Source organism: Phascolarctos cinereus, unplaced genomic scaffold (genome assembly GCF_003287225.1).
Source record: "Phascolarctos cinereus isolate Bilbo 61053 unplaced genomic scaffold, phaCin_HiC Scaffold_4;HRSCAF=312, whole genome shotgun sequence".
Lineage (NCBI taxonomy): Eukaryota > Metazoa > Chordata > Mammalia > Diprotodontia > Phascolarctidae > Phascolarctos > Phascolarctos cinereus.
The window spans coordinates 697,028,210-697,043,609 of NW_027555847.1; the positions used below are offsets into that span (position 1 = coordinate 697,028,210).

General features: G+C 46.0%; 1 protein-coding gene across 1 annotated transcript in view; it reads right to left on the bottom strand.

Annotated features, from left to right (window-relative positions):
• Positions 1-546: 546 nt before the first annotated feature.
• Positions 547-15,400, bottom strand: part of LRRC43 (leucine rich repeat containing 43) — a 30,758-nt gene continuing 15,904 nt past the window's right edge. The window contains exons 5-12 of the mRNA XM_078154279.1: positions 15,152-15,390; positions 13,632-13,819; positions 12,515-12,612; positions 6,647-6,788; positions 5,830-6,092; positions 5,308-5,470; positions 4,399-4,450; positions 547-906 (exon numbers count right to left, since the gene is read on the bottom strand). Coding sequence (XP_078010405.1) covers positions 779-906; positions 4,399-4,450; positions 5,308-5,470; positions 5,830-6,092; positions 6,647-6,788; positions 12,515-12,612; positions 13,632-13,819; positions 15,152-15,390 — 1,273 coding nt within the window. The 3' untranslated portion in view covers positions 547-778. The remainder of the gene's footprint in view (positions 907-4,398; positions 4,451-5,307; positions 5,471-5,829; positions 6,093-6,646; positions 6,789-12,514; positions 12,613-13,631; positions 13,820-15,151; positions 15,391-15,400) is intronic.

Consider the following 15,400-nt stretch of genomic DNA (forward strand, 5'->3'; position numbering starts at 1 on the left):
GGATGGCTGAACAAGTCGTGTATATGATTGTGATGGAATACTGTTGTGCTATAAGAAATGGCGAAGGGGTTGGTTTCAGTGATGGGTAACTGGCTAAGTAAGTCTGGAGGGTGGGTCAAGAGAGGCCTCTCTGTGCCTATGACCTCTTGTCATTGTCCTAGTTTTCAAGACTGTGTTTCGTCATTGGTGCCTCTCCTATGCCTTCTGCCAAGCAAAAGTCACTGTAACCCTTCGCAAAGAAATGAGGTCTGTGGTACTTGGCCTCTCTAACAACTTGAAGCTATCAGATGATTTTTTTTCCCTCTAGAAATAAAACAGTATGAATGGGGATTCAGGGTCCAGGCCTGTATATGAACGTTGAAAACCTTGGCATTACTGCAAAGGGCTAAAGGTAGACTAGCTACTGATATCCTGAAGGACTATGGGGAAGAGCTTTCCCGTGGGAAACTTCACTGTTTCTAGGCAGAAACATGGAAAAAGTACCTGCTCAACTTGGAACAATCAATGTAACCTGTTAAGATGTTAATTGTTTGGGGGCATCTAGGTGGGGCAGTGGATAGAGCACCGGCCCTGGATTCAGAAGGACCTGAGTTCAAATCCGGCCTCAGACACATAACACTTACTAGCTGTGTGACCCTGGGCAAGTCACTTAACCCCATTGCCTCAAAAATAAAAGAAAAAAGCATTCATTTGAAACATGGCTACAACCCAAACAACCCTTTATAACCAAACACCTTTATCTCCTAAGTTTAAGAGGCACAAAGAACGAGGAAGGGGATTACAAGGGGAGCATGGTCAGCGCTTCCGAGAACGACCTGTAGTGACACAGCTGGACCTGGACGTCCACTGTCAGGGGATCCGGCTGGTAATCAGGCTCTTCAAACAGCAGATTCTCTTTCTTTTTATCTGAGAACAAAGATAAATAAGCACATTAGTTATAAATCAGGTGGTCGTTCCCTCCCACCAGCTGCGGAACTCACCCTCCAAATGCAGCTAGGGAAATGGTCACCACATACTCTAGGTTCAAAGAGTCAACTTGTCTTTACCCAGTGGGGAGTGAATCAGGGAACACTGTTAACCCAAGCGGTTATACAGCCTGAGGACATAACCAAGCTAAGGGGGATTTAGAATAATTCAAAGATGGTTAGTTGCTAATGCAAGGTAGATTAAGTGTAGGGTTCATCCCTACCTTTCTGAGGTTTGATTTGGTCCTCATCAGTAAATCAATCAGTCAACACAAATTTATTAAGCCTCTACCACGCACCAGGCACTGTGCTAAGTGCTGGGGATACAAAAGGAGGTAAAAGACAGCCCCTGCCCTCAAGGGGCTCACAGTCTAATGGGGGAAGACAACATGCAAACAGCTATATACATACAAGATGTGTACAAGGTGAATAAACTCAGAGGGAAAGCACTGGCTTGAAGGAGGACTGGGAAAAGCTTCTTGTAGAAGGTGGCATTTTGGATGGGCCATGAGGAAACCAGGGAAACCAGGAGGCAGGAATGGGGAAGGAGAACATTCCAGGGATGAGGGAGGGACGGTGAGAATTCAGTCTAGAGACGGAGCGCCACGTGGGAGGAAAGGCAGAGAGACCAGCATCCCTAGACTGTAGAGGACATGGGGGGGACTAAGGTATGAGCAGAACTGGAAAGGCAGGAAGGGGCTGGGTTATGCTGGAGTTTACCGGATAGGGAGAGGGAGTGGCTTTATCAGACCCGTACTTTAGGAAGGTTAATTAACATTTGGGTGGAGCATGGACTCTAGTGGGAAGAGGTTTGTGGAAGGGAGGCCAGCAGGTGATGAACACCTGTATCCGAGGAGGCAGATAAAAGGGATATTGTGAAGGTAGAATTGGCCAGACTTGGCAACAGGTTGGATGTGGGGGTGAGAAAGAGTGAGGAGCTGAGGATGAGACATGGGTTGTAAGTCTGGGTAATTGGGAGGATAATGAGAAGTTAGGAAGAAGAGAGAGTTTAGAGGGGGACAAGAAGAAGTTCCATTGTGGGTATGTTGAGTTTAAGACATCTGTAGGACAACCAGTTCAAGATGTTCAATTGGCAGTGGAGATGTAGGATCGGAGGTCAGGAGAGAGGTTTGGGCCGGATAAATAAGTCATCGGCAGAGAGAAATGAATTTAATCCACGGCAGCTGATGAGGTCATCAAGCAAAGTAGTCTAGAGGGAGAAGAGAAGAGGGCCCAGCACAGGGTCCCGTGGGATGTCCACGGTTAGTAGGCACACCTGGGATGAAGATCCAGGAGACTGAGAAGGAGTGATCGTGTAGGGAGAAGTAGAACCAGAAGGGAGAAATGTCCTGAAAACCTAGAGAGGAGAGAGGACCCAGCAACAAGAATGTCTTCTACAGCATTTCCAGCCTCCACTTGAAGACTTCCAGTGATAAGAAATACTGCAACCCCTCCAAAGATGGCCATTCCTCTTGGGGTAACTCACTGATGAGAAGTTTTTCCTTATTTTAAGTAAAAAAAAAAAAGTACCTCGGAAGCTTCTATCCATTGTACCAAGTTCTACTGTCTGGGGCAAAGAACGAGTCCAATCATCCTTCATATGACATCCCTGCAGGTACTCAAAAACAAACATCTTGTCTCCCTTAAATCTCCTCTAGGATAAACATACTCATTACCTTTAACTATTCTTTGTTATGTCATGGTCTCTGGAACACAATTTAATTCACAATTTATTTAGGTGAATCCCAGATTTATATATCTAGCCCTAGTCTTTCTCCTGAACTCCAGTCCCACTTTACCAACTTTCCATTAGACATTTCAAACCTACATATTCCATAGAAATCTCAACCTCAATATGTCTAAAGAAGAATTCACTATGTTTGAAATATGTTTAATATGATTATATGTGTATAGCCTATATCATATTGCTTGCCATCTTGGGGAGTGGGGAGGCTGGGAAGGAGAAAAAGATTTGGAACTCAAAATCTTATAAAAGTGAATGTTGAAAACGAATAAAGAAAGAAAGAATTCATTATGTTTTCCCCCAAAAAATCCACCCTATTCCAAACCTGCATATTCCCAATGAGTGCCCTACTACCCTCCCAATCATGTAAGTTCAGAATATGGTATTATCCTCAACTTCTCACTCTCACTGACCTAACACACCCAACTCATTGTCAAATGTCATTTGTAACTTCATTACATAACTAGTATTTATCTTCCCTCAAGTAAAATTCCTCTGACATTTAAAACCCTTTTATAACCTGGCCTCATTCTACTTTCCAGTCTCATACTTTCCTCCTCTCTAACCTCATCTAGTCCAATGGTGTCAAACTCAAATAGAAACAGATCCCCTCAGGCCACATACTGACTTAGAAAACCACAGATCAACATCATCTATGTTGTATTGTATTTTCATTAATTTTGTTGAACATTTCCCAATTACATTTTAATCTGGCTCTGGCCTGCACTTGGGACTTTGGGACCATGAGTTGTGATCTAGTCTAATACTCTCATTTTATAGATAAGGAAATTCAAGACAGGCGAGATTAATCGAGTTGCCCACGGTCACAAAATGGTGAGCATTAGAGGTGAGATTTGAACCCAGGCCCGCTTAGTTTTCTATGCATTTATTGTTTTGATTTTTAGGCAGTTGGGGTTAAGTGACTTGCCCAGGGTCACACAGCTAGTAAGTGTCAAGTATTTGGTCTGAGGTCGGATTTGAACTTGAGTCCTCCTGACTTCAGGGCTGGTGCTCTATCCACTGAGCCACCTAGCTGCCCTGTTTTCTATCCATTTAAAGCAGATGTCCTCTGTGAAGTGGATAGAGGACTGGCCTTGGAATTGGGAGGCCCTGAGTTCAAGGCCCAGCTTTGACACACAGACAATTCACTGAACCTTCAAGCAGACCAGACAACTCTCTAAGACTGGCTGCTGCAGATCAGGGGCTGATCTGCATGGGCAGAGGGAGTTTCCTGGGCTTGAGCAGGCAAAAGATTACGAAGAATGATGAAGGGAAAGCAATGCAAAGGATATCATCAGAGAAGTCTATGTTGGAAAAATGTGAGGGTGAGGAGTAACTGCACAACCCCTCGCAAGAACCATTGGTATCCTCCTAATGTCAGAGTGAGGAAGGCACCAACTTGGGTATGATATGGGAATGAATTAGGCGCACACATTCAGGCAGGCACGAATGGGTTGCAATCTTAATTTTTAAAGGGGATATTCACATTGATGACTTTCTAGCTCCAACAGAGTATCTGATAGAAATGTAGAAGCCTTCATTACTTCCTGCGGGTTTCTCTCCTACTCTTAATCCGAAGGTCAGCTTCTCAGCACGCGCCATATCTTAGATTTCTTTACCAGGAGGGCCTGGCCCATAGCCAATGCTCCAGCGATACCTGTTTCTTTGCTCTTATCCCAAACCAATTACCTTTGTCCTTCACCTTTTGTTTTGCACCTTTCTTGCTCTTTGTCCTTTGGTCCTGAAAAAGAGCAAAAAAGGATCTTTTTTGGAATGGTTAGGGAAGAAACTCTGGGGTCTAACCTTGGCTCTCCCATTTACTAGATGTGGCATTCATCCCTTCAGTTCTCTCTCTGGGCCTCAGTACAGCATACATTTAGTTGAATTTCCTCTCCACAAAATGAGGGGTTGGATTAGATTTTTTTTTGAGGCAATGGGGTTAAGTGACTTGCCCAGGGTCACACAGCTAGTAAGTGTGTGAGGCTGGATTTGAACTCAGGTCCTCCTAGACTCTAGAGCTAGTGTTCTATCCACTGCACCAACTAGCTGCCCCCTGAATTAAATCTTTCAAGGTCTAACATCCTATGTTCTAAGGTCTGTTCTATTGCCAACACTTCTGACATTCCATGGTTATGATTCTAGGGTAGCTAGGCCTTGGCTTTCTCCTAATTCCTAATGTCAGTCTTTCTTCCTCCTGTGTATCTGTTGAGACACCTCTTGGAGACTTGGCCTCTAACGTCAATGAAGGGCTTTGGATCATGGTGACAATCAATGTGTGCTGTAGGAGCCTGGGAGGGGACGTTCATTTTGCTTGTCCAATCCTCTCCCCTGATAGATTCTCTCCTCTATGTAAGTGGGCTTCTTTAGTGAAAATACAAAAGCCAAATCAGACCAGAGGAAGACTAGGCTAGGACAGCACACGGTCTTATATTTTCATGGTGATGGATAGAGGTCTAGTTATTTCCTGCTGGGTGTGACCCTCCTCTTTAAGGTAGATCGTCAACTAAGGAATATGTCAGGGAAAGCGAGGTGAATTGGTGAGCTGGCCACAGGCTGACAGTGACAAAGCAGGGGATCTCAGAGGGTCAGTGGCCATACCCTCAGATAGGTCATTTTGTCAGTTTCAGCTGTACGGACTACCCCAAAATTGCATAGAGAGGACACCACGGTCTCCCCAGATAGCAAGGGCTCCAGATTGAGCAGCTGACTCCCCAAGACTCGCAGAATGGGGGGATCCTGATGAAATTCCTTAGGTGTGTCCCTTTTTTTTAACTTCTCCTGTGGAGAAAGAATAGAAGGATTAGGTTTGAGCAGAGTCTGGAAAGAGTCTGGAGGAGAAGATTGTGTGGGGTCATATCTTTGTCTAGCAAAGATGATTTAATAGTAGGAAAAGAATTCCTTTAATTTCAATAAAAATAAAATCTTTTATATCACGTGGTTTATATGAAAATATTCTTAAAAGGTCTTTGATAAAAATATATGAGTTTAAAATACTTATAAGAGAATTGATGAGAAAAAAATTATGGGAAATGAAGAGCTACTATTCATTAAACGTAAGAGAGAAATGACCCTATCCCATCATCGAATGCCAGGAGATCATGGCCCATTATCACTACCTACCTTCTTTTTTTCCTTTCCTTTTCCTTTTCTTTTTCTTTTTCTTTTTCCTTTCCTTTTTCTTTCTCTTTCTCCTTTTTCTTGTTCTTGTCCTTCTCTTTCTCTTTTTCCTTGTCCTTCTCTTTTTCCTTCTTGTCTTTCCCTTTCTCCTTCTTGTCTTTCTCTTTTTCCTTGTCCTCTTTTTCCTTCTTGTCTTTCTCACCTTTTCCTTTCTTAATGGTTGGGGGACTTTCCACTGGAGTAGGAAGAATTTGCCAAGACACTATCTAGGGAAATCAGAGGGATCTCGAATGAATATTCCCTATCTCGACCTCCTCCATCATTCACTAGGCTGAGTGGTCTGGGGAATATGGATATCAGCCTTGCAGAGGTTTCCTAGGGCACTCAGGGAGACCAAAGGTTCAGCCAGTCTGTCAAGAAGCATTTATTAAGTGGCTACTATGTGCCAGGCACTGTGTTCAAAAGGCAAAAGCCACCTTCAGGAAGCCCTTCAGTAGGTCATTATGTTGCAGGAAGCAGGGAGTGGCCGTCTAGATCCTCAAGTGTGGCCTTTGACTGAATCCAGACTTCACAGAACAAATCCTTTTATTAAGGTTCCCCACCCCTGCCTTAAGTGCATCCCTTCCTGGTGAATAAGGAGTTATCCAGCCTCTAGGAGCATCACTAAGGAAAACAGCTTTGTGAGAAGACAAGAGGACCATCCCAGGCACTCCTCACCCTGCCCCAGATCGAGCAACACCTCAGGTACAGCTCGGGATCGGGGACAGTAAAGCTGGGTTCCCTTCTGAACACCACTCACTCCTTAGGAGGTAATCATTACCTTTTCCTCCACTATGGTGATGTTGGTTCCCAGCAACAGAAAGGCCTTCAGTGGCACCAGGTCCTTCAGAGTATGTTTCATCTTATAATTATACTCGATAACATTGGTCCAAGGTTTTCGTATCGTGCTAAAGAGAACTGACCTTTGGGGGAGGGGGCAAAGAAAGATGTTCAAATAACCATCAAAAATGGCAGCCATGCCCATAAACTATGGATTAGTGGAAAAGGGGTGGGCAAGCTTTCTCAAGAAAATGTGTATCAACATCTTTTATTTTATTTTTGGTGAGGCAATTGGGGTTAAGTGACTTGCCCGGGGTCACACAGCTAATAAATGTTGAGTGTCTGAGGCCACATTTGGACTCAGGTCCTCCTGACTCCAAGGCCAGAGCTCTATCTACTGTGCCACCTAACTGCCCCCGATGTCTTTTTTTTTTAAACATTACTTTCTTTTTCAAACATTTCTTTCTCCCTTTCCCTTCTCATAGAGCTATCCCTTATTTTAAAAAAGTTAAAAGAGAAAGAGAAAAAGTTCAGCAAGACAGGACATCATTTTAATCATGCCCATACATCCTGGTTCTGTGTTAAGGAAGGCAGAGATGCATTTTCTCTTCTCCTCTCTGGGACTGAGCGTGGTCATTGTCATTTTACAGAAGCTTCCTGTAACATGTATAAGAAGCACAGAAGAAAAATTCTGCATTTCTCATTTTGGAAACAAGACAATTTTTGTTAATTAAATTATTCTAATTCTAAGAATCTCTGCTTAGAAAGAAAGAAAAATCCAAAGGGACAGAAATCTGTCTGGCCTTTGAAAGTCTCTCTTTGACCCAAGCCATTCTTGTTTGTTTGATCTATACCATTCATCCAACTTCAGTCACTTAAGATGGAAAAACATTTTTTCTAAACAATTCAATCCACTCAAGGGTAGAAACAGGGAATAATCTTAATTAGATTAAGATGTTCCTGTTCTATGTCTGATTAACATTCAAATCTATGTTTCTAGTTTCTAGTTTTTTCTTCCTAAATTTTTACCCATTTTCCTCACAGAAAGGCCTTTTGGTAAGAATGGTGTAACAAGATTTCAGGACAGCGCATTGTTTTAGATTGATAGTTAAAAAAGAAAAAGAAAAGAAAAAAAAGACTAATGAAGTTTCTCATTAAGGTGGGAACAAGGCCACCGGTCCTACTATTTAATTGTTAATATGTAGTTTTAAGAGAGAGCAACATAACATAACACTTACCAGCTGTGTGACCCTGGTCAAGTCACTTCACCCCAATAGCCTCTCCAAAAAAAAAAAAGAGAAAGACAGAACAACATGGTGTGGGGGAGGGGAGCAGAGGAAGGAAACATTAAGTGGTTTCAGCTCTTTAACTGACTGCACATTTAAGTATGAGAGGAGATGAGGTCACAAAAACCTTGACAGGAGTGTATCCAGAACAGAGTGACCAATACTGCCCAAGGCTGCACAGAGGTCAAGAAGGATGAGGACTGAGAAGAGGCCATTGGATTTGGTGATGAAGAGATAACTGGTAATTTTGATCATTTCGTTTTGGTCGAATGATGAGGTCAAAAACCAGGCTGCAGAAAGATAAGAGAGTGACAGGAAAGGAAGGCGAGGCACTGAATATAGGTGGCCTTCTCAAAGAGGTTAGTCACAGAAAGGAAGTGAGGCATAGGAGAAGAGCTGGTGGGCATGGTCAGATCAAGTGCGGGGAGGTAGGGTTTGAACATCAGGAGGATAGGGGTGTATTTGGAGGCAGGAGGGAAGCAGCCAGCAGTCAGGGAGAGCCTGGAGATTAGTGAGAGTGCGGATGGTATAGAGAGGGTGATCTGTTAGACAAGACAGGATGGGAGGGACTCTCTGCAAACCTAGAAAGGCTGGGGCAACTAGGTGATGCAGTGGATAGAGCACCGGCCCCGGAGTCAGGAGGAGGCGAGTTCCAACCTGCCCTCAGACGCTTCCTAGCTGTGTGACCCTGGTCAAGTCACTTCACCCCAATGGCCTCCAAAGGAAAAAAAGAAAGGAAGGCCACTTCTCCTGAAACAGAGGTGATGATGGAGGAGGCATCTGAGTGATGCGAGACTCTGAAGAGGGGGAAAGATCTTGGCTAACGATCTCCAATTTGTGTGTGTGTGTGTGTGTGTGTGTGTGTGTGTGTGTGTGTAAAATATAAGTTAAGGTCTTTGACTAAGAGAATGGGGAGGAGAATGATGGTAGGTTTGAGGAGGGATGCAAATGTTTGGAAAAGTGGCTCTAAGTGAGTGGGATGGTGAGTCAATTAGGAAAGTGTAAAAGGAGTAAGACTCTGTGGTATTCAAAGCACTTGAATTCGATTCAATTCAATGTAGTTGAAATGATGTCACATCAATGAGTAGAGGACCCAGTCAGTACAGCCCATGAGTAGGAGCAAAGCAGTGATAGAGTAAAGGGCCTTGAGAGAGGAGTGGAGAGCTGAGCTGCTCACCAAGGGGTCAAGATAGTGATGGGAGGAGAGGATAGCTGGTGCTGAGAAAGAATCAGGGGCAAAGGCATTGGAGGGCGACGTGGGGCCAAAGGACAGGTTTTAAGATTGCAAGGCAGAGGCAGAGGCAGCGGCGGAATGACAACAGATTATGATTTGATCAAGCAATTTCAGAGTTTAGGAACACGCGAGGAGAACATGTGTGGGTGATGGCGAGACTAAAGGTATGACCATCTCTGTGTGGAGTGTATCTGAGGTGAGCAAAGAAGCAGGTCACATGAAAAAAGGAAAGAAGGAAGGGAGGAGGGAGGGAGGGAAGGAGGGAAGGAAAGGAGAAAGGGAGGGAAGGAAGGAGGGAGGGAAGGAGGGAAGGAAAGGAGAGAGGGAGGGAAGGAGGGAAGGAAGGAGGGAGGGAAGGAGGGAAGGAAAGGAGGGAAGGAAAAGAGAGAGGGAGGGAAGGAGGGAAAGAAGGAAGGAGGGAGAGAGGGGGAAGGAGGGAGGGAAGGAGGGAGGAAGGAAGAGGGAGAGAGGGGGAAGGAGGGAGGGAAGGAGGGAAGGAAGGAAGGAGGGAGGGGAGGGAAGGAGGGAGAGAGGGGAAAGGAGGGAGGGAAGGAAGAAAGGAAGGAAGTAGGGAGGGAAGGAGGGAGAGATGGAGGGAGGCAGGGAGGGAGGGAAGGAAGGAAGGAGGGAAAGAAGGAGAGAGGGAGGGAAAGATGGAAGGAAAGAGAGAGGGAAGGAAATAAGTATTTATTAAGTGCCTACTGTGCTCCAGGCTCTTTGCCAAGCACTTTACAATATTATCTCATTTGATCCTCACAACAACCTTGGGACAGAGGTGCTATTGTTATCTCCATTTCAGGAAACCGAGGCAGGCAACAATTAAGTGACTTGCCCAAGGTGTCTGAGGCTAGATTTGAACTCAGGTCTTCCTGACTCCAGGCCCAGAGCTCTATTTGATGCCTTGGGTGGCAGCCTGGAAGCCAGGGGTTCAGCATCACTGTGGAGTAGGGGCACGCTCATCGGTGAGGAATGGGTTCAATCATTGTCCATAGGGGCTCAGCCTCTACCTTCAGAGGGTCCCAGTACTCCTCAATCTACCATCTGCAGAGCTAGATAAGGAATCTGTTATAATCTATCAGTTTGAAGGTGAGAGAGAGATAAGGGGTCACCACTCAGGGACTCAGAGTCTGGGCAGCTTGAGGCAAATCACCAGCAAATACAGCAAGGAATACTAACCATCTCTAAACCATCTGGTTAGGAGCAGGAGGCACCATGCTCTGCCTGTCCTGTGGAGACCTCTCACAAAGCTGCTCCCGAGTCATTTGAAGCTGGAGCCCGGCTACCCTGAGGGTAGGACCCTGACAGAGGACAGAGAAACAATGCCCAGAGGGGGGAAATGAGCAGAGAAGCTGGTCCCTGAGATCCAGAGGGGAGCCAGGGGATAGCTGTTAACTTGGGATTTACCCCCCACAAGGTGCGGTAAAGAAAGTAAATGGGGGCAACTAAGTGGTGCAGTGGATAGAGCACCGGCCTTGGATTCAGGAGGAGCTGAGTTCAAATCCAGCCTCAGACACATAGCACTTGCTGTCTGTGTGACCCTGGGCAAGTCACTTAACCCCATTGCCTAACAGAAAAAAGCAAAAAGAAAAAAAAACACAAAAAAACAAACGGAAAAAAAAGAAAGGGTAAATGGTACTGCCTCACCAAATCTTTATGGTGCAAAATACAGCAACCTCTTTGAACAAGGCAAAAAAGCAGCATTTCCATAGCATCCTGAAAGATCCCTGGCTTGAAGGGCAGGGGATGCAGCATTTGGACATGGGAAATAAAGCTTCCGTAGGAATAAAGACGCTGACTCTGAAGCCTCAGAATTCTGCCAAGATGCTGAGTTACAGGGAGTGGGACTGAAGAGAGCAAAAGCTGGGGCTGAGCTGAACTGCCATGGGCAGAAAACAGAGTCAGGGAGCAGCTACCAGTCCCAGGAGGGCCTGCCAAGAGCCCCTGGAGCAAAGGCCACGTGGCCCAGACTAAGGGGACCCCAGGGGAGAGAAGTGATGGGAAAAACCATCCCTTGGCACGGTGGAGCCCTGGCTAGGGCCTCCCTTGGGCCAGGCTGTAAACCTGAGTGCAGATGGGTGGGCAGTGGGCTGCTGGCCAAGGAATCTTTCGATTCTCTCTGCCTTCTTTTTAAAGAAAATGTTTTACTGAGGTTTGTGAGCCTGGGTTCTTGGGAAGGGGAGTTACCCTTGAGGGAATGCCAGCTGCTAAAGTTCCCAGGTACACCATGGGTGGAGCCAATGAGCCAGAGAAGGAAGAGGTCCCCGGAGAATCAAGGCCTTTTGTATCCAGAGGGAACCGGGGACAGACATGTGCATAAAACCTGGCCTATTCTTTACTAGCTGAGGAATGGCTAACTGAAGATGGGAAATGAGGATGGAGCAGGCCGGCAGAGACATCACCTGGACATGAGGCTGCTTTTTTTTTGTGAAGAACTTCAGTGGAAATGCAGGGGGAAGAAATTTCTCTGTGTGTGTGTGTGTGTGTGTGTGTGTGTGTGTGTGTGTGTGTATACACGCATATGAGCTAAGAACTAACAGTCTGTTGGATAAAGCTGCCCTTACACTGAGGAGGAAAGCGTTCTGCCCCAGAGGAATGGGGACAGAAGTAACTAGCTCTCTGACGATCAGAGAGAGTTAGGCATTACTCCCAGAGTGACCTCTGGTCTTGTATGGTGGGTGTAACCCTAGGGGATGATCAGTGGCTTGACAGCAATCAGACCTGGTTATTGAATAGCATCAGGACGCCAGTGGTTAAATAGAACTAGTGGGAGTTCATGGTTTCACGTATAATCATTTTTATCATTGTTTATGAGTCTGAATTTTTTTTGTTGATGCCAGAAAAAAATTTAAAAATAAAAGACTGGGTTCATTCTACCTAGAATTAGACTCATATACTTGATAAAGACATTCAACAACAAAAGGTTAAAAATCCTCAGCAAACTAGAAAATATAATTACCTCCAAACCAGCCACCCTTCCCTCCTTCCTTGATTGTTCTGGCCAACAGAGAGTTGATACTGGGAAGAGGAGAGTGAATAGTCTGGGTAAAGAGCAATCGGGAATATAATCCTACTCTAGAATACTGAAGCCCATGGCTTGGCCTTGCAAACCAATATTTAGGGTAGCAGTTCTTAACCTTTTTGGGGAAGGTTAAAGTTACAGTTCATAAGACTGCTTTGGAAGTCTGGTGAAGCCTACAGACCTTTTCTCAGAATAATGCTTTAATAAAAAATAATAATTGATGGAAATGCTAATTATAGTAAGAAGTTAGTGAAAATAAAGATGTAAATTTTTTTACCATCATCCTGGGCTTATTCAGACCTCAATGACCCCAGCAGTTTCCATCCTTACCCTGGGCCTGGGTGGAGCCGGGGATCTGTTTCAGTTTCACCATTGGCCTCCCTGGAAAGCATGGTTGAGAGTAGTGGGGTTTCGTGAAGTTTGTTAACCTGCCAGGAGACATACAAAGATGACCAGGGTGCCCTGTTGAAGAGAGGTTTCACCCAATGCAATTGAAACGAGGCATCCTTGCCAGGGCCTGGAGTCAGGAAGAGTCATCTTCCCCAAGTTCAAATCTGGCCTCAGATACTTATTAGCTGTGTGACCCTGGGCAAGTCACTTAACCCTGCCTCAGTTTCATCATCTGTAAAATGAGCTGGAGAAGGAAATGGCAAAAACACTCCAGTATCCCAAATAGGGTCATGGAAAGTTGGACACGACAGAGCAGCAACAAAAATCCTGGATTAAATAAGCAATTGCAAAGTTCAATGTTGAATTAATGACCTGAAGGTGAGCTGGCTCCTAGCACTCTTACATCAATCATTTCCTCTTACTGGGGATGGCTTAGGCATAACAAGGTTAATTCTAAAGGTTTATGGCAAAACCTGCCCCATATCAGGGGTTTCTGTGGGGAATCCATAGCCCAGGGAATGACTGATTCCTAGGGAAGTCAATACATAAACCGAGGGCCAGCTGGTCTAGCATCCACCATGCTGGTTGCTACAGGAATGTCAACTGGGGCCACAAGTCAGAGGAGCCCACTCATGTTAACCCCTTCTCTAGTTTCCATTAGGGAAGCCACCTAACTGCAAAGACTTCTTAGGGAAAAGAAGACCAGGCTGCCCATCTGAAGAAGGAGATTTGTGGCTGGGGGGCTGAGTTGCTGTTGTTCAGCGATGTCCGACTCTTCCTGATCCCAGGGATCATACTGTTCATGGGGTTTTCTTGGCAAAGATACTGGAGCAGTTTGCCATTTCCTTCTCCAGCGGATTAAGGCAAACAGGTTAAGTGACTTTCCCAGGGTCACACAGCTAGTAAGTGTCTGAGGCCAAATTTGAACTCAGGTCTTCCTAGATCCAAGCCCAGTACTCTACCCACTCAGCTACTTAGCTTGCGGGGGAGCTTAAGTCGTGTTTCCCTCCCTTCCCCTCTACACCGCCCCACTCTCTAGAGAAGGACCCTCACCCACCTCTTCCGTATTACTAGCATACTCCTTCCCAGGGTCTTTTTCATCCTCGACAAAATTATACGTCACATAGTAGCTATAAACAATATAAGGACCTTCAATCGTTGGCTCTGGGTCCAAGACGGAGGAATCCAAAACACCTGTGACATTCTTCATAGTCACTATTAAATGGGCTTCTTCTTCTGCAAACCCTGTAATGGGGAGGTGGCTGTCAATCCACAAAGATCTGGGGATGGAGGTATCCCTGTGGTGCAGGAAGTGGCTGGGAGAGGTGGGAAAGGGACGATTCTTCCATCACCTATCCCCCAAAATGAGCCCTGACCTTGGGAAGGCTTATGTAGTTTGTGGCAATGGCCACAAGGGGGTAGTCTTTAGTAGGCGAAAAATACACCAAGAGCCAAGGAAGGTTTTAGTTTAAAGCGGTATTTTCTGGGCTGCGGGTGGCTCGGACAGCTCCCACCGACAGCGGACCTGATCACACGGGTAAAATCCGGGAGTCCCCTTCTGGCTGTGGAAGCGGGAGACTGCCTCGGATTGATGAGGTAGAAAGGAGTGCTCCAGGCGGATGGGGCAGGAAGGATGCAGAATGGGAGATGAGAGATAAGATGCAGGGTGTGACCGGCCGGAAAAGTGATCAAAGCAGACTATGCATTGAAGCCCCCACCTAGGATTTACCTGTGCGCCTTCGCAAAGCACCCCCAATTAACCTGACATTCCAGAACAACTCTTCCCCTCCCCTCTCCTCTTCTGTTTATCCGTATAATAAAGGCACCTCCGACTACCTGATATCCCAGGCATTTTGCAGCCCGGCTTGCTCCTCCCCACTCTCTTGTCCGCTTTCCCCCTATTCCATAGAATTGTATTTAAGCCCGATGTTTCAGGTGGCCAATCGCCTTTGCCTCCTAAGGGAAGCAGGGCGGCTCTGCGCCATTAGAGGAGTACAGCCTGCCGCCTGTGCTCCGCCTCCCAAGTGGAGTAAAGACCACTGAGGCTCTACCTTAGGGGAGCAAGCCCGCTTGGGTGCATCACCCCAATAAACGCCTTTCTTTAACGAGACTGTCCGAGTGAATTCTTTCAGGACAATAGGACCTGCACGTCTATTCCTCATCATTTCAGGTGGCACCCTGCACTCATCAGGATTAGAGGCAATTTAGCAGGATCGGATCCTGCCAGGGGATTTGCAATGGAGTGGAAAATAATGATGACGGCGATGATAAGCATTTATTAATATAAGCTCCTTCAGGCTTGCAAAGCAATTTCACAAGTATTATCTCATTTGATCTTCATAAGCACCCTGGAAGGGAGGTGCTATTATCATCTTTATATTTACAGATAGGGAAACTGAGGCAAACTGAGGTTAAGCGACTGCTTACTGTCCCCCAGCCGAGGTGTGGGGCTGAATTTGCACTCAGATCTTCCTGACTCTTATCTACTGTGCCAACGAGGTGCCTCGACCTCTAAATTACAGGCGAAGTGTTTAGAGAGAAAGAGGAGTGTCTGCCGCATTCCCTCCCCCGCCTTACCTACTTTGCAGCTGAGCCCCTGAAACAGGTGCCTCTCTTCTGGGGAGACGCTGATGTCGTCCAACACATAGAGCTGGGGCAGGCAGTCGATGGTGTAGCCCCGGTAATGGGGCACCAGAGACAGAGGATTTCCCTGCAGAACCAGCAGCCTCAACTGGGGCAGGGTACACAGGCCAGCAATGATGTAGTACAACCCAGTTAGGTCATTGTAGCCCAGGTCCAGGGAGACCAGGTTAGGCCTAGAAGGTG